This window comes from Schistocerca nitens, chromosome 4 (assembly GCF_023898315.1).
Source record: "Schistocerca nitens isolate TAMUIC-IGC-003100 chromosome 4, iqSchNite1.1, whole genome shotgun sequence".
NCBI classification, from domain to species: domain Eukaryota; kingdom Metazoa; phylum Arthropoda; class Insecta; order Orthoptera; family Acrididae; genus Schistocerca; species Schistocerca nitens.
Window position 1 is genome coordinate 32573362 of NC_064617.1, and position 16908 is coordinate 32590269.

The 16908-nt window shown below is 37.9% G+C and overlaps 1 protein-coding gene across 1 annotated transcript in view; it reads right to left on the minus strand.

Annotated features, from left to right (window-relative positions):
- Positions 1–16147, minus strand: part of LOC126251448 (pre-mRNA-splicing factor ATP-dependent RNA helicase PRP16) — a 197771-nt gene extending 181624 nt beyond the window's left edge. The window contains exons 1-6 of the mRNA XM_049951876.1: positions 15776–16147; positions 14849–14987; positions 7876–8063; positions 7496–7667; positions 6883–7100; positions 839–1053 (exon numbers count right to left, since the gene is read on the minus strand). Of these exons, the coding sequence (XP_049807833.1) occupies positions 839–1053; positions 6883–7100; positions 7496–7667; positions 7876–8063; positions 14849–14987; positions 15776–15926 (1083 nt within the window). The 5' untranslated portion in view covers positions 15927–16147. The remainder of the gene's footprint in view (positions 1–838; positions 1054–6882; positions 7101–7495; positions 7668–7875; positions 8064–14848; positions 14988–15775) is intronic.
- Between the last annotated feature and the right edge of the window lie 761 nt (positions 16148–16908).

A 16908-nucleotide genomic window follows, 5' to 3' on the forward strand; every position in this document is an offset into this window, starting at 1 on the left:
TGGCCTATTTCCTTTGCAACTTAAGTTTTATTTTCATTTTTTCTTCCTCTTGTTAATGTTTTGTTGCTGCAGTATTATCCTGCAGATGCGGGACACAGTAATATCCTTTGTTGGAGTATTGGTTCTTAAGACTCAAAATCACAAAAATTTTTATGAAAACTAAAACAACGAAACATTCCCGGAATTATAAAAAATTCCCGGGTTTTTCCCGGTTTCTCCCGGATGGAAAAATTCCCAGGTTTTTCCCTAATCTCCTGGTTGTCCCGGGTCGTATACACCCTGATAACATCCCATGTTCTTGAAAACATACATACTTCCATTTTTGTGCCCAATTCTAGTTGTTGAAATGCCTCCACATAATACAATAATGAGGGAACTGGTACCAATAATCATTCCCTCCGCTTCAGGATCTCGGTCATCAAATTTGAACCCAGACTGCACAGGTTATATGTTTCATAGTAAGTTCAGCATATATCATCATCCTGGGTTTTGCGTGGTTTATGGAATGCTAGAGACATAGCAAGCACCGCCCCAAACACATAAAGAAGACAACAAATGAAACAGATGGACCATATGTTAACTTTCTTCAACAGGTATGGCTCCTTACTAATGTGGTAATTGTAGTCATTGTAGTACAGACAAAATCCTCCACAGTGCTGCCTCATCACATGACAAGCTAGAGTTTAATAGCATGATAAGGACACTAGCAGGACAAAATATTTTTAAGCAGGACAAATTAAAGACTTGAATGAACAGCCTGAAGGAAAAAACAATAAAGAAATAGATACAATATGCAAGTACAGACAATATAGACTGACAATAGCCACACATAAAATACCTTATTAATCTGCCGTTGTTGAGCAGACAACCTCTTTTTTTTTCTTTGTTCAAGTTGCTCCTCTTTCTTTTTGGTGTAATCTTCACTGAGATTTGAGAAAGGATTGTGTTCTTCATCATAGCCATCATCCAGCGAGTACCACTCTCTATCCAATCTTTTCTGTTCTTCTTCCCACAATTCTCGTTCCTCTGCTGAGGACCACTGTACATCATTTTCTATTAAAAAAGGAAGACAGATTTAGAAAAAGTAGTTAAGTATTTTACTAACATATTGTAATCCCCTTATTTTGCTAATGGGACGGATATGAGTATCACAGTACCAACTAGAGATTTCCCATAGCCAAGTTGAAGAGTGCAACATTTGTACAGACAATAAACAAGAATGAATCTTTCTGATACAAACATTAAATTTCTCTTTAAATTATTCGTCTGATAGTCCTTTGCAGATAGGATTCTTATAACCTCGGCACTACTGTTACTCAACTCAAATAGCACAGTACATGTTGTTTTCTACTTTAAATGCCTCTCTATCTAGTGACAAAACAACCAAATACATTCTCTCCTTGGCATGAATATATCACAGTTGAGTCATGTCCACTGATTCCCTGCTTACAATGTAGATGAATGCATCTAATGAAATTGTGTGGAAGGAGAACCAACAGTCACTCATTAGAATTAACAGTATGCCAAAATGCTGCTTAAGTTTAAAGTATGCTGCTTCATTTAATGATCAAATAACCCAACGGAATGCAGCCGGGTGACGTCGTCAACAACTGCCAATATTTCGACAGGACCACACCCTGCCATTTTCAAGATATAACTGCAGCAAGTAATTGCTCTGCAAGGGAATTTAAAACCTCGGTTCTCAGAGAAACTACGGACAGATAACACACACACACACACACACACACACACACACACACACACACTGTAAACACTAGCACCATCACAAACCAAAGATGACCAGTGTCAGAAGTTGTTGATAGTGAAATTAATAATCAATGGGTGGAGTAGCATAAACTCTGTCACTCTGTTTTTCGACAAGGAAAAGATCAGAATTCCATGCAGAATTTAAACAAAAACCACTTTCTCTACTTGTGAGGTTTCTTGCTTAATTTCAACAGCTTCCTTAATAACACTGCCCCAATAGCTGCAAGTGCATGGCAGAATCTATTTGTTGTTATATTCCAATATTAGAGAAGGAAAGTTGCTACTCACCATATGGCGGAGATGCTAAGTTGCGACAGGCACAACAAGAAGATTCACACAGTTATAGCTTTTGGCCAGTAAGGCCTTTGTCAGCAATAGAAACACATACACATCTGCAGTCTCAGACAACTGAAACTAGGTGTGTGCAAGTTGCGTTAGCGTGTGTGTGTGTGTGTGTGTGTGTGTGTGTGTGTGTGTGTGTGTGTGTGTGTGTTCGCGCGCGTGCGCATGTGTGTATGTGTTTCTATTGCTGACAAAGGCTTTAATGGCCGAAAGCTATAACTGTGTGAATCTTCTTGTTGTGCCTATCGCAACTTAGCATCTCCGCCATATGGTGAGTAGCAACTTTCCTTCTCTAATATTGTTACATTCCATCCTGGATTTTCCATCGTTTGATTGTTGTTATGTTCCATAGGACGAATGGTGCCAGTGCAATGTTCTGCAATTGCGGATTCACTCGGCTGTTGTAGCATGAGTGTCACTTATGCTCAGCACATTGGTCCTCCAACGTCTTGACAGTCTGACTGATACATGACATGACAAAACTGTAAGGAAAACAGTAGACACCTTAAGTAAAGTAGATAATTCTTTATGGAACTCAAAAGTACCCCGATCTTAGATGGTGGTCAAAAAATACACTTCACATCATATGTTCACAAAATGGACCACTCCTGTTCAAAATGCTCCCTGTGTAAAGCAAAATGTCATAGACTTTGGTACCACCTCAGTATTATCATCACTCACTTGGTGCACAGTTGGTCAATAGTGCAAATCATATCTAATCTGTCTTTCGCTATAACCATTCTGACGAAAAGTGACTTCAAGATGGGTGAACTCAGTTGACAAACTCTCAGGGATCAAGATGAGGTGGGCCCTGTGAACCAAAGTATGCACTACCACTTCATGTTGAGCTGGACCTCCTTTGCTTAGGACTGGTTTTCCCTCTGAGCTCTTGATATTCATACATGTGGTTCTCTCTTCTCCAAAGGTCTCTTTAAATTTTCCTGTAGACAGTACCTATCTTACCCCTAGTTATACATTCCTCTAAATCCTTACATTTGTCCTCTAACCATCCCTGCTAAGCCATGTTGCACTTCTTGTCGATCTCATTTTTTGAGGCATTTCTATCCCTTTTCGCCTGCTTCATTTGCTGAATTCTTATATTTTCTCCTTTCATCAATTACATTTAATATCCCTTCTGATACTGATGGATTTCTACAGCCTTCGTCTTGTTACCAGCACGATTCTCTGTTGTCTTCACTATTTCATCTCTCAAAGCTACCTATTCTTCTTCTACTGCCCTCTTTTCCCTGTTCTTGTCAATCGTTCCCTAACATTCTCTCTGAAACTCTCTGTAGCCTCTGGTTCTTTCAGTTTACCCACGTGCCATCTCCTTAAATTCCTACCTTTGTGCAGTTTCTTCAGTTTTTGTCTAGAGTTCATAAACAATAAATTGTGCATCTGTCCTTGGAAATATATTACAATTAATAACCTGGTTCCTAAATCTCTGTCTTACCATCATACAATCTATCTGAAACCTGGTGTCTCCAGGCTGCTTCCACGTATACAACCTTCTTTCATGATTCTTAAACCAAGTGTTAGCTATGGTTCTACCAGGCAGCTTCCTCTTCCATTCCTTAACCCGAGTCCATATCCACCTACTACTTTTCCTCCACTCCCTTTCCTACTATCGAATTCCAGTCCCCCATGATTATTAAATTTTCGTCTCCCTTAACTACCTGAATAATTTCTTTTATTGCATCATACATTTCTTCAATCTCTCATCATCTGCGGAGCTAGTTGGCATTTAAACTTGTACTACTGTGGTAGGCATGGGCTTCATGTCTATCTTGGCTACAATGGTGCATTCACTATGCTTATCCGTGTTCTTATGTTTTGTTCATTATTAAACCTACTCCTGCATCACCCCTATTTGATTTTGTATTTATAGCCCTGTATTCACCAGACCAGGAGTCTTGTTCCTCCTGCCACTGAACTTCGCTAATTCCCACTATATCTAACTATAATCTATACATTTCCCTCTTTAAATTTCGTAACCTTCCTGCCAGATTAAGTGATCTGACATTCCACGCCCCAATCCGTAGAACGCCAGTTTTGTTTCTGCTGATAATGACACCCACCTGAGTAGTCCCCACCCAGAGATCCAAATGGGGAACTATTTTACCTCCGGAATATTTTACCCAAGAGGACGCCATCATCATTCAACCATACAGTACAGCTGCATGTCCTCGGGACAAATTATGGCTATAATTTCCCCTTGCTTTCAGCCGATGTACCAGCACAGCAAGGCCGTTTTGGTTGATGTTACAAGATCAGTTCCAGACTGTGGCCCCTGAAACTACTGAAAAGGCTGCTGCCCCTCTTCAGGAACTGTCTGGCCTCTTAACAGATACCCTTCCGTTGTGGTTGCACCCATGGTATGGCTATCTGCATCGCTGAGGCACGCAAGCCTCCACACCAATGGCAAGGTCCATGGGGATGGGGAGGGGGTCAGTGTGAATAGGCTTCCTATAAATGGCACATCCCAAAAAATCGAGGAAGGGAAGACAGCCATATTTTCCCACCTCCATCATGAAACAAATACTCTGGAGGATTGAATTCAGGTATTCTAAAAAGTCTTTCAAATTCTTGAGGCCAAAGATCGTAAGTATTATCTACGTGTCTGAAAAACAAACACACACACACACACACACACACACACACACACACACACACACACACACACACACACACACACACACACACAGAGAGAGAGAGAGAGAGAGAGAGAGAGAGAGAGAGAGAGAGAGAGAGAGAGAGATTCCAAGGCATGTTCCTTGACATCTTCCGTAAACCAATTGGCAATAACCCCTAACAACGAACTCCCCATTGCAACTGCACGTGTCTGCTTGTAGTACTTGTCATGGAATAAAAAGTAAGTGGGAGTCAACACATAGTGGAATAGGTTTGTTAATTCAGCAACAAACCCAATCTCAATCAACCATAACAAATCAGACAGAGGGGCATGAGTGGAGAGTGAGACCACATCAAAACTTACTGGAATACCAGAGTCATTAAAATACATTATCTCTAATCTAAATAAATCTACTGAGTTCTAAATGTGGGACACACTGACCTACAGGGTTCAACAGAGTAGCAAGGTGTTTTGCTACACAATATGCTGGAGCACCTATGTTACTCACAATTGGATGAAGAGGGACCCCTTCTTTGAGGAATTTAAGGATGTCATATAATCTAGATGGAACAGCATAATAAGAATTAGAGCTTTTAGTCACCTGTGAAAATGCTGCAAAATATCACAATAATCATCAATAAGGAATTTCTTACTGCTTTGCCACACAAATTCACGGCAATATCAAGCAGGAGGCATTTATCTAAAACATGAACATTTCATATGTGTTAACAGATACAGATTTATTATGGAGAAGGCCTAGGAATATCGTTAGAGTGTCTGCTTCGATCACAATGAAATGATGCATAAATGAATACTTAAATAAAAATAAAATAAAGTTGGCTAACCAAATTATCTGCAAAGATAAGTTTTATGAAGGACATGACTAAAACTGTCACCATCTTGATATTCTGTGTACAATGAGCTGAGATGAAGGCACTGTTAGTGCAATGAATAAGGTGTAATTACTTAGCCGTGTACTGTTACTGATAGTCAAGTTGAATGTCCACTGCTGTCCATGTCCCTCTCTTTCTACACTTGTTTGTCTCCTCAGCAGTAAGTCTTTAATACATTCAATCCCTTAATATTTATTTTCAGACTTTGGTGAATCCAACACCTGGTGGTATCTTAATAAATTTGGAGCGCATCTGAAGATTTGGACATACTGAATACTAACTCACAGTCCTTCATCCATTAATGGAATAAGTAACAGTGTACTTCAGAGCAAAATCTGATCACAGAGGACTATACAAAAGCACATTTCATAACGACCTCGGCCAATTACAGAGTATAAATATTTTTATGGCACCCACGTTTATCTTATTAGTGAGTGAGCTTAACAATGTTAACACATTTTTGTGGCCCTAGCAATGGAAGGAAATGGTATGTGTGTGTACTTACAATGAAACTGGAAGTCAGAACACAAATAGGAAATGCAGTCCTTTCCAAGTCTAAGGCAACTTGTGGTCTGCAGTGAAATATACCATGTTTCTACTGATAATGGTTTACTTGGTGTTGTTTCTACACACTATTTGAACAACTGATAAATAATTATCTTCAACTAGAATCACAAAGGGATCACAAATTTAGCAATGGAGGGCAGCGTGGAGGGTAAAAATTGTAGAGGGAGACCAAGAGATGAATACACTAAGCAGATTCAAAAGGATGTAGGTTGCAGTAAGTACTGGGAGATGAAGAAGCTTGTACAGGATAGAGTAGCATGGAGAGCTGCATCAAACCAGTCACAGGACTGATGACCACAACAACAACATAGAATAATCACTCTAGTCTGAGCAATGAATACATCTGTCATAAGTGTGATCACATAAAAGGACCCTGTAATGAACATGACTAAATCAATGAAGGTCAAACACTACCAATAAACAAGGCCACATATGATTTGCCTCTCAACTGCAAGGCTATTTATGGCAGTATTTCTAAATTCTGATGGAAAAGAGGTATTATGTGGCCAGTTTACTAAATTATTGTGTCCTGCACTCACTTTCCCTTCAATGCATGACTACATTGACATATGACAATAATTTAGTCTTCTCTAAGAGAACTGTCTGCCGGAGGTCAACATAGTCATTTTTGGAAGAAGTTTTTCATGTGTGACCTATTATGTAGCAAAGCATAATTATTACCTTTTCCTGGCAGAGGTGTAGCACCAGTTCTCTTCCTGTCACGGGCCCAGCTATTGAATCTGTGGGCAGGGGTAGGTCTTGGAGTTTCATCTTTCCGTAGGCGCTTTTCTGTTCCTTTTCTGATTGACCAGTCACTGTCTGGTTCTCTTGTCTGCGGTGTTGGGAGATCCCAACTGGAATACTTTGATGGTGTCGGATCGTCATCATCCCAGCTCGTTCTGCAAGCATACAGCAGAGTATTTTTATAATGTAAAATAATGGTTTTAAATGTAAAGCACAAACAGCTGGACAACAAGAGGCGTATGTACAATAACGACTAGCCTATCTGATTACTCATCTACTGTCTTCTCAGAGTCTTAAGCTGCAATATAATTTTCTATGTTTTCCCTTAATGTATTATATAACCTGTATCTCTGTAATTTTCTAAACAAACAAGAAGAACAAGAAAGGTTTCCCAACTAATTTATAACTTCCTACTAATATGCAGACTGTCTATGAAATTAAGTCATCAAACAAATCTGTAGGGGACTTTTTGCTAAATAATCCTTCCATACCACATATCCAAGGCAACATGGAATGTCACCTATGTGATATTGTAAGACATAATTCTTACTTGGATGTGGGATCCTTTATCTTTATGACTGGTGTGAGAGGCTCATCTCGAAAACGAGGTGTTTCAATCCAGCTGTGAGCAGAACGGGAAGATCCCCGCTCAGATCTTTTATCAACATCTCGTTCACGGCTCCTCCTTTCATTGTGATGACTTCTTTTATCACGATCTCTTTCTGCATAACAGTAATTCAGGGGAAATTGTCTTACTAAGACCTCAGCAAACAGAAAAAAGATACCAAAAGACAGACTTTCTAAGTAATAAGTAATTTTAAAAAATATAAACAATTATGTTCACTTGCAATGTGAGCTGTACAAGTGCTTCACTTTATCTCTTTGAAATATGAAATAAAATTTGATACACATCAGTATTCTATTGGTTACCTTTATAATGGTGATGAGAATGTTTATGCCTGTCATCATGTGCTCGTTTCTCTCTATGTTTATCTTTTGTAGATGCATGGACACCTCTCTCTTTGTTTTTCTGTAGTCTTTCAACTAATCTCTGGCGAGCTTCATCGGATATTCCTCCTGTGTATGTTGGAGTTTCTTCTTGAACATGGCGATAGTGCCTTTAAAATATTAAAGTAAGTCTTAATACCATAGCTAAAAAAAGAGATGTGAAATTTTAAATGTTAACTGTGGTTCCAATGTGTTTCTGAAACACAACATTTAAGTGAAATCACATTTACCATGAAAGTGCAACAGTAAAACATTTGGAAACAATTCCAATCATGAAACTTCTAACAAGCTGCACATGACAATCACACCACAATGAGGGAAAGGGCAAGGGAGGGGGAAAGGGAGGGAGAGAGAGAGAGAAGGAGAGGTGGAAGGGGTGGCTGAAGACTTACACAATTTGTCTGGAAATTAATGTCATTGGCTAAATAGCACTTATGGTGTCATCAGCTCTTGCGTTGTGCGCTGATGTTGGCATATCATTGGTGTTGATCATAGCCAACTGAGTGATAGCATACAGTAGCCAATGAGAATCGCTAAATCTAATGATTTCTTTCAGCAGGAAATATGAATTGATTATGTTTGATTTCATATTGAGAGTGGCACAATACCTTTTACTGGTCTGGTTATTACAAATTTTAAGTGTAGTTAGTGATTTTTGTATATCTTTGATAATTGGAAATAACCTAAATGTGCTGCCAGATTGACCTGTAACTTTAATGTGACAACTAGCTTGTGTGTTGGCAAATCCAACAAATGTCAACACAAAAGTATGATAGCCATAATAGACTGAATGGCAGAGTAACCTCAGATACACATTTGCCATTGCAATAACATACTTTTACTTATTATTTCCAGTTTTGCTGGAAATTTGGGAGATGTGGTTAAACTCTAACCTAATAGAACAGAATATTAGCCAACTTTATTTTAGAACTGTAGGAAATTATGAATGAGCGTTATGACTGCTATCGACATGCGATTCATGATTCATCCTACTCAGTTCTCATAGTTCACCACGTGAACTGTTACCAGTGTAGGCATGCAAGAAACAGCTATGGACATCATAACTGCACTTTTACCTGCATCACCAGTTCTGTTCCGATGCCCCTATTGCTCAGAACTGCCCATCCAAGCTAACAGGTGAGGATTGTCAGCTTCCCAGTGCGACCAATCCCAATTTCATCTGAGCTTCTGATGAGTCAGGACACGTCCCTACATGAAACCTGTCAATGGTCTGTTTCCAGCCGTGATGCGTCATTCACTTGAAGAATGGTACACAATCAAATTCTACATGAAACTTGGAAAGCCCACTGCCACAACCTTTCCAACGATCGGGCAGGTATTTGGGAGTGAATGGCAGTCAAAAGAGCATGTGTTTCAGTGGCACAAGGTGTTTCTGCGAAGCCGGGATGGCGTCAATGACAAAAATATCTCTGGGTGCCCGTAAATGTCGAAAGTTGAAGACAGTGTAACTCATGTATACAGCCGGTAGAATGAGTGTTCATCTGGTAGCTCAGACACTTGAATATTCATAAAACCGTTGTCCATGAAATTATAACTGAACAATTGAAGATAAAGCAAAACTGGTACTAAAAAATTTGATCGATGACCACACATCCAACGAATGCTAATTTGCGAAGAACTTCTGGAATTCTTTTAAAACAAGGCTACCTTTTTTGGAAAATGTCACAATGGGAGATGAGTCATGGGTTTTCAGATGCCATCCTGAGATGAAGAGACAGAGCCCTGAGTGGCCACACCACGTAATTACAAAAGAAAAGAGAAGGAACGCTCACTGTCTTTTCAATGATTATACACAGTGAAGAAGCAATGACAGAAATAAAAAAAAGGGTCGAGAGCGAGGTTAAAATTCAAAGTGAAAGGACATCATTGATAATCTTTGACAACAGCATTATTATCCTCAGTGAGAATGAAGAAGAATTACATGATCTGTTGAATGGAAAAAGCAGTACAATGAGTACAGAATATGGATTGAGCGTAAATCAAAGAAAGATGAAAGTAATGGGAGATAGCAGAAATGAAAACAGTGAGAAGCTTACCATTAGGATTGATGGTTACAAAGTAGATAAAGTTACTTAATTCTGTTACCTATAAAAAAAAATAGGCAGCAGTATAACCCATGATCGATGGAGCAATGGCGAGAAAAAAACCAGATTAGCACTGGCAAGAAGGCATTCCTGGCCAAGAGAAATCTACTAGTATCAAACAGACCTTGATTTGAGGAAGAAATTTCTTAGAATGTACATTTGAACACAGCATGGTACGGTAGTGAAACATGGACTGTGGAAAACATGGAACAGAAGAGGATCAAAGCTTTTGTAATGTGGTACTATGAATGAATATTGAAAATAAGGTGGACTGATAAGGTAAGTACACAAGCAGACTGAAGTGACGAATGAAAATGTACACCAAGGCTGGGGTTCAAACCCGGGTCTCCTGTTGACTAGACAGATCTGCTAACTACAACTCCACCCTGGCACAACAGCTTTGCCAACTGCATGGACAACCCCAGCACGGCTCCCTCCATAATCTAAATTACAGATACATCACAGATGTATGACTTTGGAACTGCACAGTTCCATTTGATAAGATACACTCCTTAAGGAATGAGGTTCTCTGAAGAATCGGCAAAGAATGGGTTATGGAAAACACAAGAAGAATGGACAGGTTTATAGCTCGTCTGTTAAAGACACCACGAAATAGCTTCCATGGTACTAGAAGGAGCTTTACAGGGTAAAAACTGCAAAAGAAGACAAAGATTGGAATACATCCAGCAAATAATTGAGGATGTAGGTTGCAATTGCTACTCTGAGATGAAAAGGTTGGCACAGGGGAGGAATTCGTGGCAGGCTGTATCAAACAAGTTCAAAAGGCTGAAAACGAGGTCACGGACATCAACCCACACACTGGCGGTTCTTGAATGCTTCACCAAGACAATGCACTAAGTCCTGTCCTTGTTTTATTTCTGTGCGACAAGACACTCTTGAAAGAATTCCATTTCAAGAACATCGACAACGTGACAGCTACTACTTGCATACCCTAAAGGATATTCAAACTCAGACCTTCCAGGATGCCTACAGCAGATCAAATTCTCATCTAGAAAGAATGTATTAATGCAAGAGCATCTTATTTCGAAGAATTTATGGTCAATAAATTAATTTTTATGGACTTAGTGACACTTCTTTCCAGTCAAACCATTCTACACTACACAAATACTAAACTAGTGGACTACATTAATTTCTAAGGAGGTAATTACTGATGTTGCTTCTCAGCATAAATTTACACTGAAAATAAAGATCAAACAGTAATAAGTAAAGCCATAAAATAAAAGCTATTTGGACCTTAGGTTTTCAGCAACTGAAAACACAAAATGGAAAATTAGGATATATTTTCAGTGCCTCATGCAATGAATTGCTCATTGCCTCAAATTAAATTTGTTATTACATTCAAACAAAAGTGCAAAACAATTTTATCTTAGCACAATTTGTCCAACAAGACTGCACATGGATGCACTAGTTATTCCTAATTTAAAATGAATCTGGCTGATGAGTTCTCAAGTCATTCTCTCTTACCTTACTTGCTACTTATATCAGTTCAATTGCCTGTAGCTTCTGTGAACTCCTCTGAAAATGTACTCGACACACACAGCAGATTAAAGTGCAAAATCTGATGAATACAAAACTCTGCACTCCCCCTTCATATTCCACCCACAGATAGTTTATAGGAAGAGATGTCGCTGCTAATGTTGTGCATATTCTCAGATTTCTATAATTTTATAATATATAATTTGGGGGAAGTAATATGTTTCTAGACTTTTACTGAAATGTACTAACAGAAAACTGCTTTTCTGTTTTGGAAAATATATACACAATAGGCTCTAATAAAACTATCAAAACAAAAGTTTCAGACAGACTGGAATTAAGTAAATTAAGATACTAAATGTTTTTGGGCATGCACTTGTTACAACTTGAAACGCAAACCAAAGATTACACATCATCTTACATAATAATTAATGAAAAGCACAAGATTGTGTATGTTCTATAAAATTAATTTATTTTGTTAAGCCGTGTTCGGTTTACAAGGCCGACATCAGACTTCAACTGGCTACTGCTGTCAAATATGATGATGTTACACATCGAGAGTGATGTACAAACACGGATCAAATGACATTAGCGGTAGTAAAGTAATTAAAAAGTGTTAAAAGTTAAATAGCAAATAAGTATCATGGGAATAAATCAGTAAAACATCAAAACTAAACATTTGGAAAAAATAACTATACAATAATTTCATTTAAATTAAATTAAGAATGGGAATGAAATAAAATTACGCTAATACAAAAGTACAGACAAATAGCTTGAAGAGGTATTACACACTGAAGGTGATGCAGAAACAGAGTGAAAGACAGGACTGACAATTGTAATGGAAAATACATATGCTAAATTATATATCAGTGGTATGAATAATTTCTCTTACTGTAGGGAAGGTGTACATATCACAAAACAATAGAATATATGGAGTAAATGCTGTAGCTCAGCAACTTAAGCAGATTCTTGAAACGAAAATATCAGAAAGTTAGGCCTACTCTACTTCATATATTTATATTTGTTTCTGTCAAATGATATAAAAATCTGAGAACATTCTACACACAGACATAAGGATGTAGTACTCATAGCCCGTAGTCTGCATTAGGTTGAATGCCTATAGCCTGGTTATAAATTTGGGAAAACCGACAAATGTATAATCACAAGAATGTATTACTTTCTATACATTGCACATTCTGTAACGGTATTTCCTTGTCTGCTGAGAACCATTTTCCCAACAATGTTTCCAAGTTTTTAAGATATCTAAAGGAGTTAACTGCAAGATCTTCTCCAACCAAATCTTTCATTTATTGTGGGCACCCCGATACTCTTTGAGGTAAAATATCTATGATTGTATGTCAGTCAGCACAGTGGTTATGTAGTGAAAACAAACTGCGTTGATAGCTAGCACCATTGGGTCAGGCCAAGCTGATAGGTTGTACCGCATTCTTCATTACTTTCAACACAAAATACGCACTGTTCACAAAATGTTGAAAACACAATGTAAGCTCACACTCTCGGAACTGTGGTACACAACTATTCAGTCTAAATCACACTATTCATTGCTTAAATGTTAGTCTGTCTCAGAATGGAGCACATTATGCAATCATTAGAACAATTGGCAGACAGGTGAAGCCAGTATTAGCCAACCAATTTTTAAAATTATATTGCGAATAGGATAGATTACTACACCATCTAACAGGGATGCTAAGTCGCAAACAGGCACAACAATAAGACTGTCAAACGAGTAGGTTTTCGGTGAAAAAGGCTGTTTGTAACACAGCAGTGAGTAATAATGGTAGTATGCAGTGCCTAATCTACAGCTTCTTGCAGACGTTCTTTTAAACTACTGGATATGCTGACAAAAGCCTCAATAAATTTATTCACTTGTCAACAATCAATTACAGTTCAAAAACAACAGTTAACTTTCATAAATACAGAAGGAGATCTGGCTTACATTCTTCCTTACCCAGCTTTTGTGTGGTATTCAGTCAGAAAATATCTTTGACCACCAACCCGGTGATTTAAAGAATTTACTAAATAGTACAATGAACTCCATATACAAATTGAAATCATATCTGCTTGACAACTCCTCCTAATTCAAAGAAGAATATTTGAATTGTAAACCCTTTTCAGGTTAACAGAAACGTCTGATTCCACCCGTCTGCTTTGACCAAAGATGTCACCAATATGGCGGAAACGACCATTCACAACAACGAGCATATTGCGACTATGACGTTATTATATAAACATGACAACAAACACACATATTCCCCAAAAATATAATGAAAAACAAACTAAACCAAAAACATCACCTAACACACAACACACCACAAGAGAGCACCACCGATCACACCAAAACAACACCTACAAACACGCCACTCTCACAAACTAAATTCCGCACCTTCGTGACGCCACACACCACAACAGCCTTACGTCGCGGGTCAAAGCCAATGGGTGGAATCGGATGCTTCCGTTGACCCGGTTTTTCTATGTGTGGTTTTATTTTAGGGAGGGAGAACAGTGGGGTGGGGGGGAGGAATATGTAATTGAACTAGTAAAGTATAAATCACTGTTTTTAGAAAAGAAACACACAAATAAAAATTAGCTTAACACAATTCTGTCAATGGTCATCCTGCTGTCATATTTTTTTCAATGGGAAAGCACATTATAATACGCTAATACTTTTTCCGCATCATAGTGTGAGGTCGCAATTACAACACGTGGAACTTGTAAACAGCTTAATTAATTACAAGATACTCAAGTTAATGGTTAGTATGAACCATTTACACTGAAACACTATATAATTTTTATAAATTAACTGGTGTAAGGGACATAACTGCAAGATACTATGTGCACATTCCTTGTTCAAGGAATGTGCAAATAATTAAGTTCAACAATAATATTAAAAACAAAAACTGAATTAAATAAAGAGAAATATTCTATTAAGCAAACAGCAACAGACACAGACAAGAACAAATAGAAATTTTTCATGGACTGTATCCTGTCCAGCTGTATCTTCAAAGATCGGAGGTCAATGGTGATTTTCCCCATACACTCACTGAAGAGATCTACTCGCTTTAAATCTTTTGTTTATTTTGCTGATGGGAAGAATACTTACTACTTCCAAAGTTAGCATCTGTGTCTGATTTTGCTCATTTCTATGTCTGTTGCCATACCTTTTGTACACATTTTATTTAGGGAGCAAAATACCTCATATCAAAAATTATGGTATATTATGATGATTCTTTGGATTAAGTATTTTGATAATAAGCCCAGGTAAACATGCATCTCACCTGTCTTTAGATTTTCGTTTGTGCTTTCTGTGACCATTATCATCCACTCTTTTTTCATCACCTTCAGATTTGTCAGACAGATGCTTAGCCTTCTTTGCATCATTTTGCTCTGCCTCTTGTTTCTCCTTTCTGCGTATTGCTGGAAGTATTTAAATACGTTTACCATTAGGGGCTGTGGGAGTATTTCTCAAAAGTCTTCAATCACATTAATTATTTCTCTTTGGGAAAGATGTATAATCCAAATGTTGTGTGAAACAAGGCTTCTGGTATGTTAGAACTGCCTGAAAACAACATTCTTCACAGATCACACGTTTAAACTGGAAACTTAGCTAAACTGTTTACATATGTGAAAAAATACCAGATCAAGGGCACAACCTCAACACTGTATCTGGTGTGCAGTGTATCACATTAATGAACTTACCACAAAGCTGGACGCAACTCTTAATCTTGAGTTGTACAACGTAAAATAAATTATACAAGTATATGGACAATTATGTCGTCCGTCTGATTTTATGGATAACTGCTGAAGCAGTTGCGTTCACTGGTTGCTCCAACAACTTATTAATCACGGAATACACAAAAATGTGCTTATTGTAAATTTTACATCCTTAATTGTCCAAGTAACCAAATTCTATACCAAAATTTATATTTCAAGCAATTTGTCGTACCGGCAGAAAACTGTACATTTTTTCCTTTGTGTACGGCTCCATATATGACGAATTACTCAAATCAGTTTGGAATCGTACACAGCAACGACTGTCGTATAGTATAACAAGTAAAAGACCTTACTGGACGCTACGGCTATCATACCATAACTTCCAACTGGGTATTTTACCGATCTATAACTTCAACATTTATTGTACTGGAAGATAACAAGTTATTACATCTAACTCTGGAACAAACAATCAGACAAATAGTAACTTTTACCTGCTAACTTATCCAATCCAAGAAGTGACTTCTTCGGAGCTGGTGTTTTAAATACGCCGTCATCATTAACCGGTTTCTTCTTTACAACTAAACCACCTACTTCTTCAGTGATCCCTTCCAATCTATAAACACCTTCTTCGTCTCCTTCCATTACAATGTTTCTGAGTGCCTAAGTTTTTCTGAAGTCTGGTACGTGACACTGCATGTTATTTCCAGAAATTGTAGCGGCAGATTGGAATTTTCATATCGGAAAAAATTCTACAGAAAATTGTAAACACAAACACAGAAAAGAACGCTTAACATCATATTACTGTCATGCCATCACAAAAGATATATTGCACTTTCGACTGACTTAAGTTTTCACACTTGTAAACATTGAACAAACCAAAGATCTTCAAGGAAAGTATTGTGCACAATCGTAGATCATGTTAAATGTGATCTATGAACACAACATTAGTGCCAAAGACTACTAAGAACTTATTCTTGCAACACAATACGTAAACTGGAATAGTTGCAGCAGCTTATTCCTTGTCGGGAATGTAAATCATAATTTATAAATATCGCGAGCACATAGAGTAATAGCTAACAGAGCATTATAAACTTTTGAAAATCGTAGTCCATCAATAAATAATTAGATTGATGTCCTTTTTTCAGACATGATCATCAACCCTTTTCTGAGAAAGACAGGAAATTGTTGCTAGACCACAGCGAGAGAACTCAATCAAACATGTTTCTCAATCAGACATGTTCCTCAACTATTTTCTGCGGAATACAAGAAATTGTTGCTAGACCACAGCGAGAGAACTCAATCAAATTAGACACAATGTTTAAATATTCATAGAAAGAAACCAACTGATACATGTTAAATAACGTTTACCCGAGAGCCACAATAATAGCTCCCGCGTGAGTTACAGTGAGAACAGAACTTTTAGTACTGATTTGTTGCTGAAAACATGAGGCCTAGTGTATGACAAACCTTCAGAGTTGTGTATTGTAGATGTATGTTGTTTTTAACAACTTTTTAAACTAAGTGAAAGGTCGGTATTTGAACACTCTGGAGTGGGGTTTTGATTCCCCATTCGAGAATGCACATTTAGACTTTCCATGGTTTGCGTGAATCATTTTTGGCAGAA